At 48.5% G+C, this 15,644-nt stretch overlaps 1 protein-coding gene across 1 annotated transcript in view; it reads left to right on the top strand.

Moving 5' to 3' along the window:
• STAC (SH3 and cysteine rich domain) overlaps positions 1-15,644 on the top strand; it is a 57,113-nt gene that overhangs the window by 30,474 nt on the left and 10,995 nt on the right. The window contains exons 3-7 of the mRNA XM_074199316.1: positions 6,594-6,694; positions 7,281-7,362; positions 8,054-8,169; positions 12,609-12,684; positions 13,931-14,007. Of these exons, the coding sequence (XP_074055417.1) occupies positions 6,594-6,694; positions 7,281-7,362; positions 8,054-8,169; positions 12,609-12,684; positions 13,931-14,007 (452 nt within the window). The remainder of the gene's footprint in view (positions 1-6,593; positions 6,695-7,280; positions 7,363-8,053; positions 8,170-12,608; positions 12,685-13,930; positions 14,008-15,644) is intronic.

Below are 15,644 nucleotides of genomic sequence, written 5' to 3'. Positions count from 1 at the left end.
GGTGGACTCTGAGCATGGAGGACCTGCTCAAGGACAGGAAGAGACAGGGAAAGCAACCTGAAATGCAGTTGCCTTCCAAACAGGGTAGCCACCTAGTCTTATTGAGGGATGTCACCAAGTGGCACTCTCTCCTCTGGAGTCCATAACACACAAATCCCACAGTCAACAAAGAGCGAGATTGGAACCAGTGGCCTCAAGGTGAAAGGCTATGGACTCCAAATAATAGCCTGAGCCAGTCAGTCTCCTGCTATTTTTAAAAGCCAATGAGGTTGAGGGATGGAAGAAAGCAGAGCAAATTTTTCCACTAGCAGTCAGGACCCGAAATAGGAAAGACTAACAGAGGCTTTTATAAACAAGGAATACCATTAATGTTTTTAAGGGAGGCAGGGGCTGGAGAAGTGATCATGAAAGTAGGGATGCTTGGGTTCCAGGGGGCTTCACTTTTTTAATGGCTCCTTGGGGTATCCTTCATGATCTCAGCAAAGCTGATGATACTAACCAACACCCTGAGCTTCCACTTTCCCAGAAAGCCTGGAGTCGTGCCAGGGATCCCAGAGCCATTCTAATGTGACCTGGGGAAGGAGGGGGCTCAAAAGGGTTATTTTTAATCAATCTTCCATGACAAGGAGCTGGTATGATGGAAAATATGTTCCCTTTTTTCCTTTCACAGAAATCCCTAGAAACGTTGACCCTGTGTCTTCTGCAGGGGTATAATCTCTCTTGTCATCTGTCCAGGCCACATAGAGAACTGGAGTGTTGGGGGTGGGGGTGACATCATGGTGTGCTGGAGGAAAACCATGAATGGAGATTCTGGGAACCTCTGTCTGAACCCCAGCTCAGTTACTTAAGGGTTGCTCAGTGATCATGGGCAGGTCATTTCCCTTCCCTAGATCATGAAGTCTCATGTGTAAAGTGAGGAACCAGATGATCTCTCAGGTCCTTTCTATTCCTGAATTCTACAATTCCAGAATCAGGGTTGGCCCCAGTTTGAGGAAGAGTCACAGAATGAGGCCAGTTCCTGCCTTCTGCTTCAATGATGATGGTGTAGAGTCAAATTTAAGAGAGAGTCTTTCAGAGCAAGGAGAAAGAAATGGGAAGAGTGAACTTAAGGATGGGGAAGGCTCTTGGGAGAAACATTTGGAGACCTCCACTCCATAAAGTCACAGGCTCAGTTAAGGTGAGACCTTAGGATGGTTTTAGAAATGTGAGTTGAAAGGAAGGAGGAAGAAGACCTTTTTTGAAGTTCTCACTATGTGCTCACTCTGCACTGGACAAAGTGTTTGCCAATACTATCTCACTCGACCCTCACAAAAACCCTGGGAAGAAGGGGCTGAGGAAACTGAGGTAGACAGGGTGGTTAACCATACAGCTAATGAGTGACTATCAGAATTTGAACTCAGATCTTCCTGGTTCAGTGCGGTTTTCACTATGGCACCACCTAGTGCAGTGCTTGAAATGTGGTCTCAAGGAGAGTGAAGAAAGCTATAGGCAGCCTCACCAGGATGTCACTTCCAGTTTTACTTCTCCCTGGTACTCAGCTTGAGGAATTCAGGTTAGCCTTCACTGTGATGAATCATGAGAATATTGAACTTACTGCAGCCACAATGACCTGGGCAAGGCATTTAACCTCAGTGTGTCTCTGTTTCCCTATCTGTTGGGGAGTTGAATTCACTGGCATTTGAGATCCCTGCCAGATCTAAGGGGCACCTAAGTGCAAGCCCTTACATCAGAAAGACATGAGTTCAAATCCATACTCAGACACTCCCTAGCTGTGTAACCCTGGACAAATCACTTCATCCCTGATTGCCTCAATTTCCTCATCTGTAAAATGGGAATAATAATAGCATGTACTTCCCAGAAGTGTTGTAAGGTTGAAATTAGATCATAACTGTAAAGTGCTGAGCACATGGCCTAATGGACAGTAGGTTAGCTGCTATTATTAGTATCATTATTATTAGTGTAGAGGGAGCTGAGGTCAGGCTGGGGGAGCTTTTTTAAAAATTTAATTTAATTTAATTATTTCTTTTACTTTTCCAAATGCCATACAAAGGTAGTTGCCAAGATTCATCCATTTACAAGACTTTGAGCTCCACATTTTTCTCCCTCTGTCCTCCCCATGACAGTGAGCAATCTGCTAGAGGCTGTGCATGTATAATGGTGTTTAGCATATTTCCCTATCGGTCATGTTGTGTAAGAGGAATCAGAACTAAGAAGGAAAAAAAAAAGAGAAAGAAAAATATAAAAGAAGTTTTCAAACGTGCCCATAGTCAGCTTTGCTCTGCATTCCGACTCCATGGTTTTTTCTCTGGATGTGGATGGCATTGTCCTTAGCAGTTCTTTCAGGATCGGCCTTGATCACTGACCTGCTGTGAAGAGCTGTGGCCTTCAGAGTTGGTCAACTGACTATGGTGTTGTTACTGTGTACAATGTTCTCTTGGTTCTGCTTACTTCACTTAGCATCAGTTCATGCAAATCTTTCCGGGCTTCTCTAAAGTCCAGCTGCTCACACATGGTTTCTTACAGAATGATAGTATTCCATCACATTCTTTTACCACAATTTGTTCAGTCATTGGTAGGAATTTTAACAGCAGACAAGGAAGGATGTCTTAGATCCTCAAGGGACCAGGGAACTCCTGGATCTTTCAGCAGAGCCAGGACATAGGGCTCCAAGAACCTTGTGCAGGAAATCTGCCTGGCCTGGCCTGGCTTGTGGGGGACCCTGTGGACTCTTTGCTTCCTTTTGTAGCCCCTATGGAAGACAACCCTGATGACTCTGACCTTAGAGATCCATTGATCTAGAAACAAAGTGAAGGATTTGTTCTTCCTCTGTGAGAGATTCTGGGGGAAGGATTGAAATAGAGCTTTCCGCCCAACCCACAACTGAGCCTGGGAGGCAGGTGGGGAGTAGCCCCCTGGCCTCAGACTATGAAGAAGCATTCTGGGGGTCATATATCCCTGTACAGGCTAGACCCCAGGCCTGCATCACCCCCATGAACTGGCCCCATCACCAATGCTGGAGCCTCTTCTGTGGTTGTGTACAGAAGATAGACTCTCCACTGCAGGGACATAGTCAAGAGCTCTGCCCCCACTGTGAGACCCTGCACATCCACCTACTCACAGCTCAGCCTCAGGGGTCCCAGAGTCATCCAAACCAGCTCCAGCTCCTCCTTCTACCTCCCAAGAGCACAGCAGGGCTTGCCACCTGAGGCCCCCAGCTTAGAGGCCACACAGAAACTGCAAGGGTTCTTTACTGACAAGGAGCCTTCACCTTCAGGCTGGACCCAGAAAGATCCTTCCCCACCCTGATCTGGACTCCATCAAACCACCCATTTCACTTGGGCCATCAGGAGGACTCATTAAAAAATGTCCTCCCTGGGCCCTGCGATCTGGGATAATTCACGACTGCACTCTGGCCCAGGCTTGCCTTGCTTCATTTGCCTGTTATTATTATCTGCTGAGCCCCAATGGAACATTTACAAGGAGGTGTAAGGGAGGCTTTGGCCCAGACCTGGGGTGGAGGGAAAGACTGAGAGGGCCATGGTGGCGGGGCGGGGTGGGGGGGGAGATTGTATACAGTCAGCAAGGAGCTTGGACATCCACAGGGCATCCTTCGGATAGAGGTCCTTCCCTACCCCCTAGACACAGGCCTCTCTGGTGGCACCACAGCCTAGACAGAGGGAGGCTTGGGTTATGGACCAGATCCAACATAGGCACCAAATATTTTCTCGATGAGGACCCTGGGGCTCCCTCTGAAGTTCTAGAGATGACACAATTTGCCCAAATCCAAGGTGCTCAAGCCTAGATTCCAGGCCAGCTTCCTGCCTCCCAAGCTCTTTCTACTTGGGTTGAAAATGAATATTTGGGGTGACTGGAAAATAGGCGGCCCTTTCCTAGGAAGAATCTGTCATGGATGCAGCTCTCCAAGGGGGATCTCAGGGGGCAAGAAATCAGGCCCAGGGGTTCTAGGGATGCAAAGGCAAGACACAAATCACCTACTTTCTTGCTGATGAGAACTAATAGGTGTTCCTTGGATGCTAAGGAATTGGGAGGGAGCCCCTCCAAAAGAACTCACCTCAAAAATCTGTTGTGGAGGGGAGGGAAGGTATAAAGCATTCCCATTCTCTGTGCTACCTTGGGGTGAGCCACTACAAAGACACTGACCTACCAGTCATCTTCCATCTCACCAAGACTCTGCTTTAGTCCTAACCACTCTACCTGTGAGGTCCTGCTAAGGCACCTTGCTTTGGGTCCCAGATGTGGGCTGAGAGAGACTGGCCCCCAATCCTGCCTCAGGCCCACCCCTCCCCCTCTGTACCAGAAGGGGACTCAGATAAGGAGCCTCCCACCAGCCCTTTGCAGCTCAGAGCTGGGAGGACATATTCATTTTTCAGAAGTTCCCTGAATTAAACACCACTGGCTTCATTTGGCCTCACAGCTTGGGGGAGAGCAAAGATCTGGATTCAAGGATTTATAGGAAATTGGAACTCGGAAAGCTGATACAAGAGCTTTATTCCTCTGCTGCACAACCACCAAGGTGTGTGTATACATATGCTTGCACTCACACACACACACTCACGTAAACACACACATACACTCTCACTCATGTAAATACACGCACAAACACACACATGCACATTCATGCTCATGTAAACACACACAGGAACTCACACACACACACACACACACACACACACACACACATACACACGGCCAGCATCATTCAATTGAGGGAAGGCAAGGTGGACAGTGACCCCAGTCTTTGCAGGAGGACATTCTCAGAGGGTCTGAGCCAGGAAGCTTTATGTCTCAGAGACAAGCCTGGCTGAGGTCAGATTTGAAAGGAGAATTCCCAATCCAACCCAAACAAAATGGGGAAATTCACAACCCCCTTTATCACTACCAGATTCGGGTAGGGGGAGTTTCCTAATCAGGACCAGAAATGGGGGAGGGAGGGCTTGAGTTAATGCCGGGGACCTGAGGAATGGGTGCAGGACCCCAGCCTCTACCGTCAGCCAGCAGCCTTGTCCTAGGAGGAGTCAAGGTCATTCACAGAAGGTCTCAGGCCAGTTGGAGTCCAGGCTCTGGATGGACATTAGAACACTTACCCTGAGAAACCCCAAATAGGAGTCCTCTCACTTAGAACTATGACCTCAACCAATAGATCTTTCTTCTTTTTTTTGGAGGCAGTCAGGGTTAAGTGATTTGCCCAGGGTTCACACTGCTAGTGTCTGAGGCAGGATTTGAACTTGAGACCCCCTGTCTTCAGGGCCTGGGGTCTATCTTCTTCCCCACCTAGGTCTACCCATTGAACAACAGATTTCAAAAATCATCTCCCCCAAGAGTTTCCAATGTCAGACCTCTCCTTCCCACCCGAGTCTTGCTTCTAACCCCAGCTCAAATGACAAACATTGGCTCCCAGAGACAGACAACTGACTCACTCCTAGCACAGGCTGCATGTTGACACAAGCCCGGGTGAAAATGGAGGATGACTCTTCCATGATGCTTCCAGCTTGAGAGCTTGAATTGAACCCAAGACTATAAAGAGTTGGCTGAGGTTTGAGACTCCAGAGTCTCCGATGTCACCAAAGCCCGAGGCTCAGGAGATGAGAAGTTCTCACCCCAACCCTACATTGATCAAGCTGGAGGGGATAGGGTACAGTGGACACAGTCAACCAGAATCTGGGCCTTGACAGGAGGGAGAGCTGGGGCTCCAACTGATGGCAGGAGTGAATCTGAAGCCTGGACCCTAATTCCAACCTCCTGAGCCCAGGCTGCCCTCCAAGGGAAAAGGGTGGGCAACAATTGAGTTGAGGAGCTAAGGAAACCTTTGAACTCAAAATCTGGATGTCTTAGAGGAGTGAGAGCGCCCTCCCCAGAAATCATGGAGGAGCCATGCTCAAAATGCTCTCCTCATCACCGGTCTCCTTGCAGGGAGATGGAGTCTTGATGGAAACCTGCCTTCTCCCATGCCTAGGGGAGTCTGGGGAGGGGGATTGAGAAAGACTTGACTCAGGGTCCAGAGAAGGAAGTGCTACAGCTTCATGGGGGCTACTCCCTGCCTTCTAGCAGCCCCAAGGTCTAGATCTTCAGTGTGCTTGCCACCCCACCAGCCCCATAGTGCTCTCCTGTATGTAAGGAATAGACCACATGGCAAGAGCACACATGGGCATCATGGAATACTATCTGCATCTGTTTGTTTCCCTGTCTCTTTGCCAGGCACCCTGGCAGCAAAGGTGGTGCTCCTTCTGTCTCAAGAGCTATGCCAATAAGGGTGGGAGACCAGACAGGTTTTGAGAAGAGGCCCTGGCCTCTGACTGTGCCCAAAGGCTCATGCCCAGGAGGCTGGCTTACCCATAGCAGAGGTGGGCTTGGATGAGGGGTGGGTAATGGAGGAGAATTCCTGCTGAGCAACTTCTTGCAGAGGTACAGCTGGGGGGCCCCCACTCTGTGAGTGTCCTATCCTATAGGTGCCCACCTTGGGGAGGGCCGCCTCATGGGTTCTGGCAGAAGCAGTAGCTCACTGGGTCACAGTGCAAGATGGCCCACCAAGGAGCCCTTCATCCACCACCAACTTCTCCCACTGTCTTTGGCAGGGGGCAATGCCAAGCAGGGGCTACGCTGCAAAGCCTGCAAGATGAGCCTCCACCACAAGTGCACAGCCAGTCTCGGACCCCAGCACTGCATGGGCAAACTGGTAAGCTAGCCCCCTGTCTGGAGGACCCGGCATTCACAGAGCCCAAAAAAAACAGGCTCAACCCTTCACAGGCATCATCTCATCTGCCTCTCCCAACAGTCCTAGGATCTAATTGCAGATGTTATCCCCATTTTACAGATGGAGAAGCTGAGGTGAGGTGCCTGGCCCATTAGTGAGAGTCAGTGCCAGGATTGTAAATCTAATCTTTCTTTGTCCACCAGGCCCTTCTGTAGCCTCAGATGCACAAGCTTGAGGGATGGCCCTCTGGTCCTTTGGAAATGTCTCCAGGGCAGCCAAGCTGATCTCACAACATGAGAGCAGGGCTGCTTGGTGTGGCTGGGAGGGAAGGGGAGGATCGTTGACCTTCCCTACGCCCCCCTCCAAGCTCCAGGATGTGAGGAGAAGAAGGTGCTCTCTTCTAATTCAACTTGGTCAAATGACTCCTGTGGTTAGAAGAGAGTCAAAGGCTAATGGAGCTAGGGGTGGGGTGGTAGCACAGAGCAGAGCCAGGTGAGGTTGGATATCTGGGGTGTCTATTGGTCTTGCCAGAACCATGGTGACATGAATATCTTTTCTGTCTCTCTAGCCCAAAGGGTTCCGACGCTACTACAGCTCCCCGTTACTCATCCAGGAGCAATTTGGGTGCATCAGAGAAGTCATGCCTATTGGTGAGTGGGGAACAGCTACAGGCTGCTGGGTGGGCCTCTTGCTGCTCCTACCTCATCCAGGCACAGCATGCCCATACCCTGAATAGTGCGATCCCCCAAATCAAGTCTTTCATTGGCCAAGAGATAGAGAAGTGCCTTCACTGAAGCCTCCATTATCCCTCACCCTCTTCCTTGGAGAAATAACCCTGAACAGACCATGCTTCCTCCTAACTGTCCCAAAGCCTCAGCATCACTTTTTTAAAATCCCAAATCCAGGAGACCTAGTAGGACTCACTTCTTCTCACCCATGTGAGTACTTGGGAAAGGATGGATGCTTCTCTTTAAGTCTTTCTCAGGAAGAACACACTTTCCATTCCAGAAGAGAAGTGAAAATTGCTTTGAGGAAGAGAGAATAAAAAACATGATAGCAAAAAAGGATTGTCCCCCTAAACTGGGGTTTAGGAAGGGCCCAGAATAAAAGGTTGAGTGAGGGAAGTCCTGGTGCCCACCAGAGTTCCAAGGACATACCCAACCATACCTGCCAGATGACAGGGCAAGGTCTGGGCTGGGGAGAGGGGAGGGAAGGAACCCTTCTGGGATGGACCACAAGCCCACATTTCTACCCCACTTCCCAATGGGAAGATTGGTGAGACCCCTGATAGTGCAGGTTTTTGGCAATGCTCCTCTCATGGCTTCCTGTCTTCTGTTACAGCCTGTGGCAACAAGGTGGACCCTGTCTATGAGACTCTCCGATTCGGTACATCATTGGCACAGAAAACCAGGAAGGGAAACTCAGGAAGTGGATCCAGTTCTCCCAACCGGAACTCTGTAATCCTCTTCTTTTTCTCTTTAATTTTGCCTCATATGATATTTGCTGTCAGTGCAACAAGAATTTATTAGGCCCCTACCATTTATTACCCAGCCATTAAGGCTAGGTGGCACGGCTGCAGAGACCAGGCTTAGTAAGCCACATTCATGTAGCCGGTGATGACAGTCCAATTTTCTGGGGTACATCTTCAGTTACCTCCCACCATAAAGCCTGGGGGAGGCTGTGGCAAGGGATCCACTGTTCAGGTCTGTGGGTCCTCACTGTTTCCCACCAGAAGCAAAGCACAATCCAGGACAGGCTCTAGGGCTCCTTAGGCAGATTCTGTGCCACAGCCAAGTAGATGAAAAAGTCCCTGTAAGATTACAGCCCCTGCTCCTGCCCCTCTGTGACCTGTCCTTCCTGACTGGGCCTCTTCTAAGTAGGCTGCCAGCTTCAGTCTTCCCTCTCTTCCTCACCAGTTGGGCTTTCTGTCTCTCCTCAAACCAAAGCTGAAGTGATGATTTTCAGTTGCCTGGGCCACTGGAGAAGCCAAGTCCTTTCTGATTGTGCCTTTAATCCCTTGGGACCTACTTGGAATCTGTTCTCCCAGTATTCAGCCTAACCCAACTCACAGCCCAACCAATAAACATATATAAATATGTTTAGGATGGCAAAGGGGCCTGGTTTGTGGGAGGTCTCCCCCTGGTTGATAGTTTGGCACAGAGATTGAGATGCTTTGTTGTCATTCCCTTTATTGACTGAACATTAGCTCAGGGTGGGTGCAGGCAGCCAAAGAGCACAGCAGTCAAAGCCAGAGGAGAGTGTGCTCACTGCAGTGCTCACGCCCATATCGCTAAGCTCCTTCTGCCCAGATCACACCCAAACATAGTTAAGTCAAAGGTGACTGGGTAGAAAGACTTAGGAAATACTGAAGAGGGGGCAATGAGGAGGCAACTAGCATGGCAGCCAGAGACTCAGGCATCTCAGCACCCAACAAAAGAGGCTCTACCCTAGTCTCTTAAAATATTCTAGCATTCTGGAGCTTGGATGAGAGCCCAAGGGAAGCTATCAGCTGCTTAGTATCTCCTGATCACATGGTGATGAGGCATCAACGTCAAACTTACCCAGTGAAGGTCAGCAGCAAGAAGGGGAAGAGGGAAGACAGTGTGATCTGGAGATGATGTGAGCTGGAGATAAATCCTGGAGATGCTATGATCAGGAGATGGTGTGATCAGGAGATAGTATGAGTAAGAGAGAGGATCTGAAGATCATAGGATGATGTGAGCTGGAGGAGATATGATCTGGAGATAGTGTGAGCTGATTGGGAGATGGTGTGAACTGGCGAGCGTGTAATCAAGAGATGGTACAAGCTTTAGATAAATATAAGTTGGAGATATTATGATCAGGAGATGGTATGAGTATGAGATAGGATCTGAAGATCATAGGATGGTGTGAGCTGGAGATGGTGTGAGCTGGAGATGGTGTGAGCTGGAGGAGATATGTTCTGAAAATGGTGTGAGCAGAAGATAGTGTGATCAACAGATGGTGTAATCCAAAGATGGTATAAATTGGCGATGGGGTGATCAAAAGAAGGTGTGATCAGGAGATTATCAGATTTGGGACTGTGTGATCTGAAGACCAACTGAATCTACAAGATGTCCTTTGAATGAATCATGGCTCCTCGTTAAATACCGGCAGTCTTTTCAGACCAGCAGAATGGTCCTCTGAAACATGTTAGCATAGACATCTGACTGGCTCAATCTCTAGGCCTCCCAGTTTGGGAACTCAGAAACTATAGGGATGCCAAAAGCCCAGTGTGGAAGGTCTAGGATCAGAAGTTAGAGCATCACCACTTCCTTACTCAATAGTTCAGTGACTAACCACAGGATTTCTGGACTCTCTTGAGTCTGGGTAAGGAAGGCTGCCTGGCATCATGCAGTAACTGAGCCAACCCACTCTTATTCAATACTCTAAAGCTTCACAAGAGATCTTTAAGCCAGAAACCAGCTACTCAACATGGTTAAACAGTCTGAAGAGCAGTCAGACAGAGCTCTAAAGGAGTCTGCAATTCAATTTAATTTAATTCGGCAAATATTTATTTTGTAGCAGGCACTTTGCAAGTGCACAAATCCAAGGCAGGAGCAGAGGATTCCATCCCCTCCAAGAGCTTCCATTCCAAATCAACATTAGCACTGAGAAGGAAATAAATCAAGGAAATCAGAGGAGAAAAATCATAAAAGCTACCTCACCCCCCTCCCCCATAAGAGGCAGTAACTGAATGGAAATAAGAATTCCAAGTGGCAAAAAGAACACAGGAAGGAGCCCTTCTCCAGTGGGAGAGAGTGTGTGAGAAGGTGGATGTGATAATAAACTAGAAAGGGAACTCAAATGACTTTCAATGCCAATTCAAGGTGTCCATAGTTTATTCTCCAAGCATAGGAGTCATTAAAGCTTTGAAACATCCCCAAATTTTGCCTTATAAAGATGATTTGGATCATTGAGTGGGAGAGAAAGAAGTGAATTGAAGGAGAACAATTAAGAGGTTTGGCCATAATTCATCTGTAACATGTTGGAGACCTGGATTAGATTGGTGTGAAGAGACTACCTTGATTAGAGACATCAAGTTCAATCACCAAGACTTCACAAGTGATTGAATGGGATGGGAGAGGACATGCAAAGAGAGGAGGGGCAGTTAAGGTTGCTCTAAGCTCACCAACTGGAGTGCTTGGAAATCTTCCCAGATGATACCCTTGACATAGACTGGGAAGCATGTCTTCCTCCATAGCTACAAATAGTCCTGAAATTTCAGATAGACTGGATATTGTTTATTTGCATTTAACAAAAGATCAATTTGAAATTAAAGTTTCAATGATGTCAGTCACTTTTGTACAATTATTTCCCGTTTTATATCCTCTCTAACCATTTCTTCTTATCCAAAAACCAACCAACATATTCTGTTCCCATAGACTCCCAGCTCTCTATAGAAAGAAGGAAAAATGTAGTTCATCATCCATCTTCCTGAACCAGCTCTGGTCATCATGATAATTATTCAGAATTTGGCTGCCTTTTTGTGGTCTTTTCATGTACATTATTGTAGTCTCTGTCTATACCATTCTCCTGGCTTGGCTTACTTTACTCTGCATCAGTATATGTAATTCTTCTCATGTTTCTCAGAATTCTTCATCTTCATTTCTTCCTGCACAATAATATATCATTACATTTATGCACAGTAACAGGTTTGTCGGTACACACACACACACACACACACACACACACACACACACAGACACTGCCTTACAGTTTCCATAAACAAAGTTACTGAGTACATATGGGAACTGTCTGTCTTTGACCTTCTTGGATATATGCTTAACAGTGGGAAGGATAAAAAGCAAGAGGGAAGGGGAGAAAGCAGGAAGGATGAAGAAGTAAAGGAAGGATGGAAGGAAAGATAAAGAGAGAGGGAAGACCCACCAGAATGAGATGACTGTATGAGATGGACGTCAGTGGGCAGCATTTGGTTCCCCTGTGATCTGCCTAGGGTGTTATCTTTGCACCCTTCTATTCCCCCATTGGCTCCTTCCCTATCAATTATGGGAGGGTGGACATGAGCACCAGATCACACAAAGCAGGAACAACACAGGAATGTCCTTCCCTTGGGTGCAGAGAGGATGAGAACACAACAGGATGTTTGGTCACCTTGGGTGTCTGCCATGTGGGTGGACCATGGCAGAGGGTCATCTCCACTCAGCACCCAGATCTGTTGAGCCAAGGCAGGAGTCCAGGTTTAGTGGAAGCTAAGAGCCAGGGCTCCCAGCCTCAGGCCACCATTTAAAATTCCTTATCAGGTTTCTCTGATTGATTGGATAAGTATCATAGCCAAAAAGAGGCCAAGGGTGAGAGACTTGTGGTCAACATCAGGAATGGTGAGGAGATTGCTTGTGATTAAATAAAAGTGGAAAAGAAAATGTTCCCATTCCATTATAGGGGAAAGAGGAGGACAAAGAGCCAAGCCTCCCTTTGGTCCAATTTGGCAGGGCCAGTTAGGTAGAGTGGGCTCCTGCCCATGGGCTGCTGCTGCTGAGGCCTAGGGAAACAACAGCCCCCATTTCAAGCAAATTCTTCTAGGCAACCCATAAGCTGAGAAGGGAATTGTTTGGTCTCAGGCCTCTCTCTCCACACCTACAGGACTGGGGACTCTGGGAGATTTTCCCCCAAAATGTATGTGAATCTATAGACCCCACTCTTTACCAGGGGCGACTCCCTTCCTTGGAGTCAGGTTAACTAAATACCAGACTTGGGTTTCTTGGAGCAGCCCTGCAGGCCCAGAACTATCTAGAGGCATGTTCGTGTTCATGTTGGTGAAATACCATCACCAGCCAGCAACAAGCCTTGGGGTCTCTGCCCTGGTCTAGGACATGGTCCAGGCCCCCAGATCACCCCCCCCTTTCTCTTCTCATAGATCTCAGACCTTGGAGAGGTCCCAGAAGAAATGCCAGGTGTATTTTTTGAGCCAAGCAGGAGGCGCAGCAACAGTGGTGAGTAGAGAAAAGGGCATGGGGTGAGTCTGAAAACATCTCTGTACTGCTTAGATCACCAGCCTGGGAGCCAGGCCTGTCCTTCATCAGTCCCCTGGCCACACTGTATGGGCAGGTTTTCAATGGATCCATTGATCATGAGAAAGATGCCGATCTAGTGTGGCTCTAGGGGACAAAGTGAGCCGGTAACTGCACGGCGCTTTCCCTCACATAAATCTAATTCACTTGCTTGTCATGGCATCACCTCCCTGATGTCACGGTCCTCTTCAAGAATGGAGACAACAGGGGCAGCTAGGTGCTATAGTGGATAGAGCACTGACCCTTGAGTCAGGAGGACCTGAGTTCAAATTGGGCCTCGGACACTTATTACCTAGCTATTGGGCAAGTCACTTAACCCCATTGCCTTAAATAAATTTTTTTAAAAAAGAAAGAATGAAGACAACAACAACCCCCCAAAATTCTTTGGGTATAATTCTGATTTCCCAAATCTGCTTCAGAGCCTGCTGAGCTCTGTCATCCAAGGGATCAACTTACTCTCACTGTTTTCCTTGGAACTAGGCTAAATGGTGAAAGCTACCCAGAAACTGGTTCTTCCCAAGCATGGGAAATGAAGAATGTGTGAGGAAAAGCAAACAGGCTAGTTGGGTTGGGCAAGGGCTGACCCATAGAGGACATGGAAGGGAGCAAGATCCAATGGCCTTGGAAGATGGGCTGCAGCCAGACTGTATTTTATGTTTGATCCTATGGGCCCTAGGGAGCCAGTGAGGCTTCATGAGCAGGAGAGTGACATGGCAGACCTGTTTTTAGAAGAATTACTGAACAACCATGTAGAGGGTGAGCAGGAGAGAGGAGAAACAAGGCAGGGAAATCAATTTGCTATTGCAATAGTCCAGGTGGAGGTGAAGAGGAGAAGGTGGATGTGGCCATGCTGCAACTTTCATGCTCATTGAATACAAACTCTAACCTAAATCTCTAAGTACAAAATGAGTGAAAATCAAGCCAGGTGGGGTGAGGATGGAAGAGGAGATTGTGGTGTGTGTGATCCCTTTCCTTCAGATTAGGAGATTCAAGAAACTGGCTTAGAGACTAAACCTTGAATTCAGAGCCAGACTGTTCCCCAGGAGCCCACACCACCATCTCCACAGGGACTTGGGAGATCAACCCAGTCACCTTGAAAGTGGGCTGAAGTGCTAGTTGTGGTTAGGTGATCTGAGGACTTGCTATGTGTCATCTCTCTCCTCCACAGTGTTTACATATTCAGAAAATGGCTCCGATGACATCAGAGAAGACTTGAAGACCACAAATGGCCCAGCATTTACCAAAGTAAGGGGAAAGTGCATTCCTCTGCTGCTTCTAGGGGAAAATTCTTGGGAGAATAGAGAGATTTTGATGTTCTAGAAAGGAGACTACACATTGTGAAGGGACACCTCTGTCTGGGGTCCTGTCCCCCACCAGGTTGCTCTCGGGAAGGCTGTCACTTGGGAGCATCCCTGGAAGCACCTGACCTTTATTGTGCCCATCCAAGCTCAGGCATGTGTACGAGAGGGTGTCAGCCCAAAACCTGGGGCTGAGGGTGGAGGCTGAGTGAAGGCCAGAAGGCCAAGGCTTGACTCCACAGGGGTCCTCACCCAGAAAACCTGATTTCTTCAGTGCTGAGGGGCAGGGTCCCTGGGCATGGTCTACCTCTAGGCAGTTAGTCTGGCTCACCGGGCCCTTTCAGGCTGAGCATTCAAGGTCTGAGCAGTCAGTCCACGCTGATTAAAGACCTGCTGTGTACCAGTCACTCAGCTCGGGACCAGGGACACAAAGTACAAAAAAAGACACATTCTCTGCCCTCAGGAAAACGAGGACATGGAGACCTGGGGGCCAGGGCCCAGCCCTGCCTAGGATTTCACTGACATTAAGAATCCTGATGACTGAGGACTCTCCCTTGCCAGGGCAGACCTGCACCTGTTCTGCCTCTCACAAAAGACCATGTGCAAACTAGATACAGGGGCTGTAGAAGGGACAGGTCAGGGCACCAGTGGCCATCTTCTGGAGAAGTATACTTGAGCTAAGCTCCAGGGCATCCCAAGAGGGAAGAGAAATCATGGGGACCAGCCTGGGCAAGCGCAGGGGGATTCGCTGCAACAGGCCATCCTGGCTAGACCAGAGTGCTCAAAGGGAAATGAGATGGGAAGCCTAAGACAGACCCAGATGGGGAGGGGCCCTAGATGGCAAGTGAATTGGTTAATCTCATTCTCCTGAGTGGGGAAGCTAGTGTCTGCAGCATCCTGTAACTCCTCAAGGCCAGGGACCCCTCCTTAGTCCAGGGTGTGTCACCCCTCAGCTCCCTTACTAGGCCTCATGTGCCCAGGCATGAGAGTGAGAGTTGGACCAGGATCTTAGAGGCATATGAAACTCTTAGTTGAGGAAAACTGAAGAGTTCTAGAAAGGATCTTGAGTGACTTGCCCAGGATCATACAGGCAGTGGGCCAGAGGTAGAGTCTGAACCCAGAGCTTTCTGGCTCTCCACTATCCATCAGTGATTCTCCTTGGATATAGGAGGCACTCACTGTTTGCTGACTGTATGGATGGGTGGGTGGATGGATGGATGGATGGATATGGATGGATAGATGGGTAAATGGCAAAGTAAGTGGGTGAGTGAATGTAGGAAAGAGGGAAATGCCAGTTCCTCTTTGGGTCCTGCCAAACTTTGGGCAAAAAGCAACCCAGCCAAGGGTTATTCTCTTGAAAAGACTGGAGACTCTTCACTCCTCCTCTTGGCCCCAGCTCCTACTACCCCTTGAGCCCCAGACATCCTGCCCTACCAAATAGCTGCTTTCCATAGTCTGTGTACCCTGCCTGCCTAGGCAGAAGACAGGTCCGCATGACATCCTTTCTTTACCCACCAGATGCCCATTTGGGGACTCTTGTCCAGGGGTCAAAGAAGAAAGAGCTGCCCTGATTACTGAACACTC

The sequence above is a fragment of the Macrotis lagotis genome, chromosome 8, assembly GCF_037893015.1.
Source record: "Macrotis lagotis isolate mMagLag1 chromosome 8, bilby.v1.9.chrom.fasta, whole genome shotgun sequence".
Taxonomy (NCBI): domain Eukaryota; kingdom Metazoa; phylum Chordata; class Mammalia; order Peramelemorphia; family Peramelidae; genus Macrotis; species Macrotis lagotis.
The sequence above is the reverse complement of the archived record's forward strand: the minus strand, read 5'-3'. Positions and strand labels throughout refer to the sequence as shown.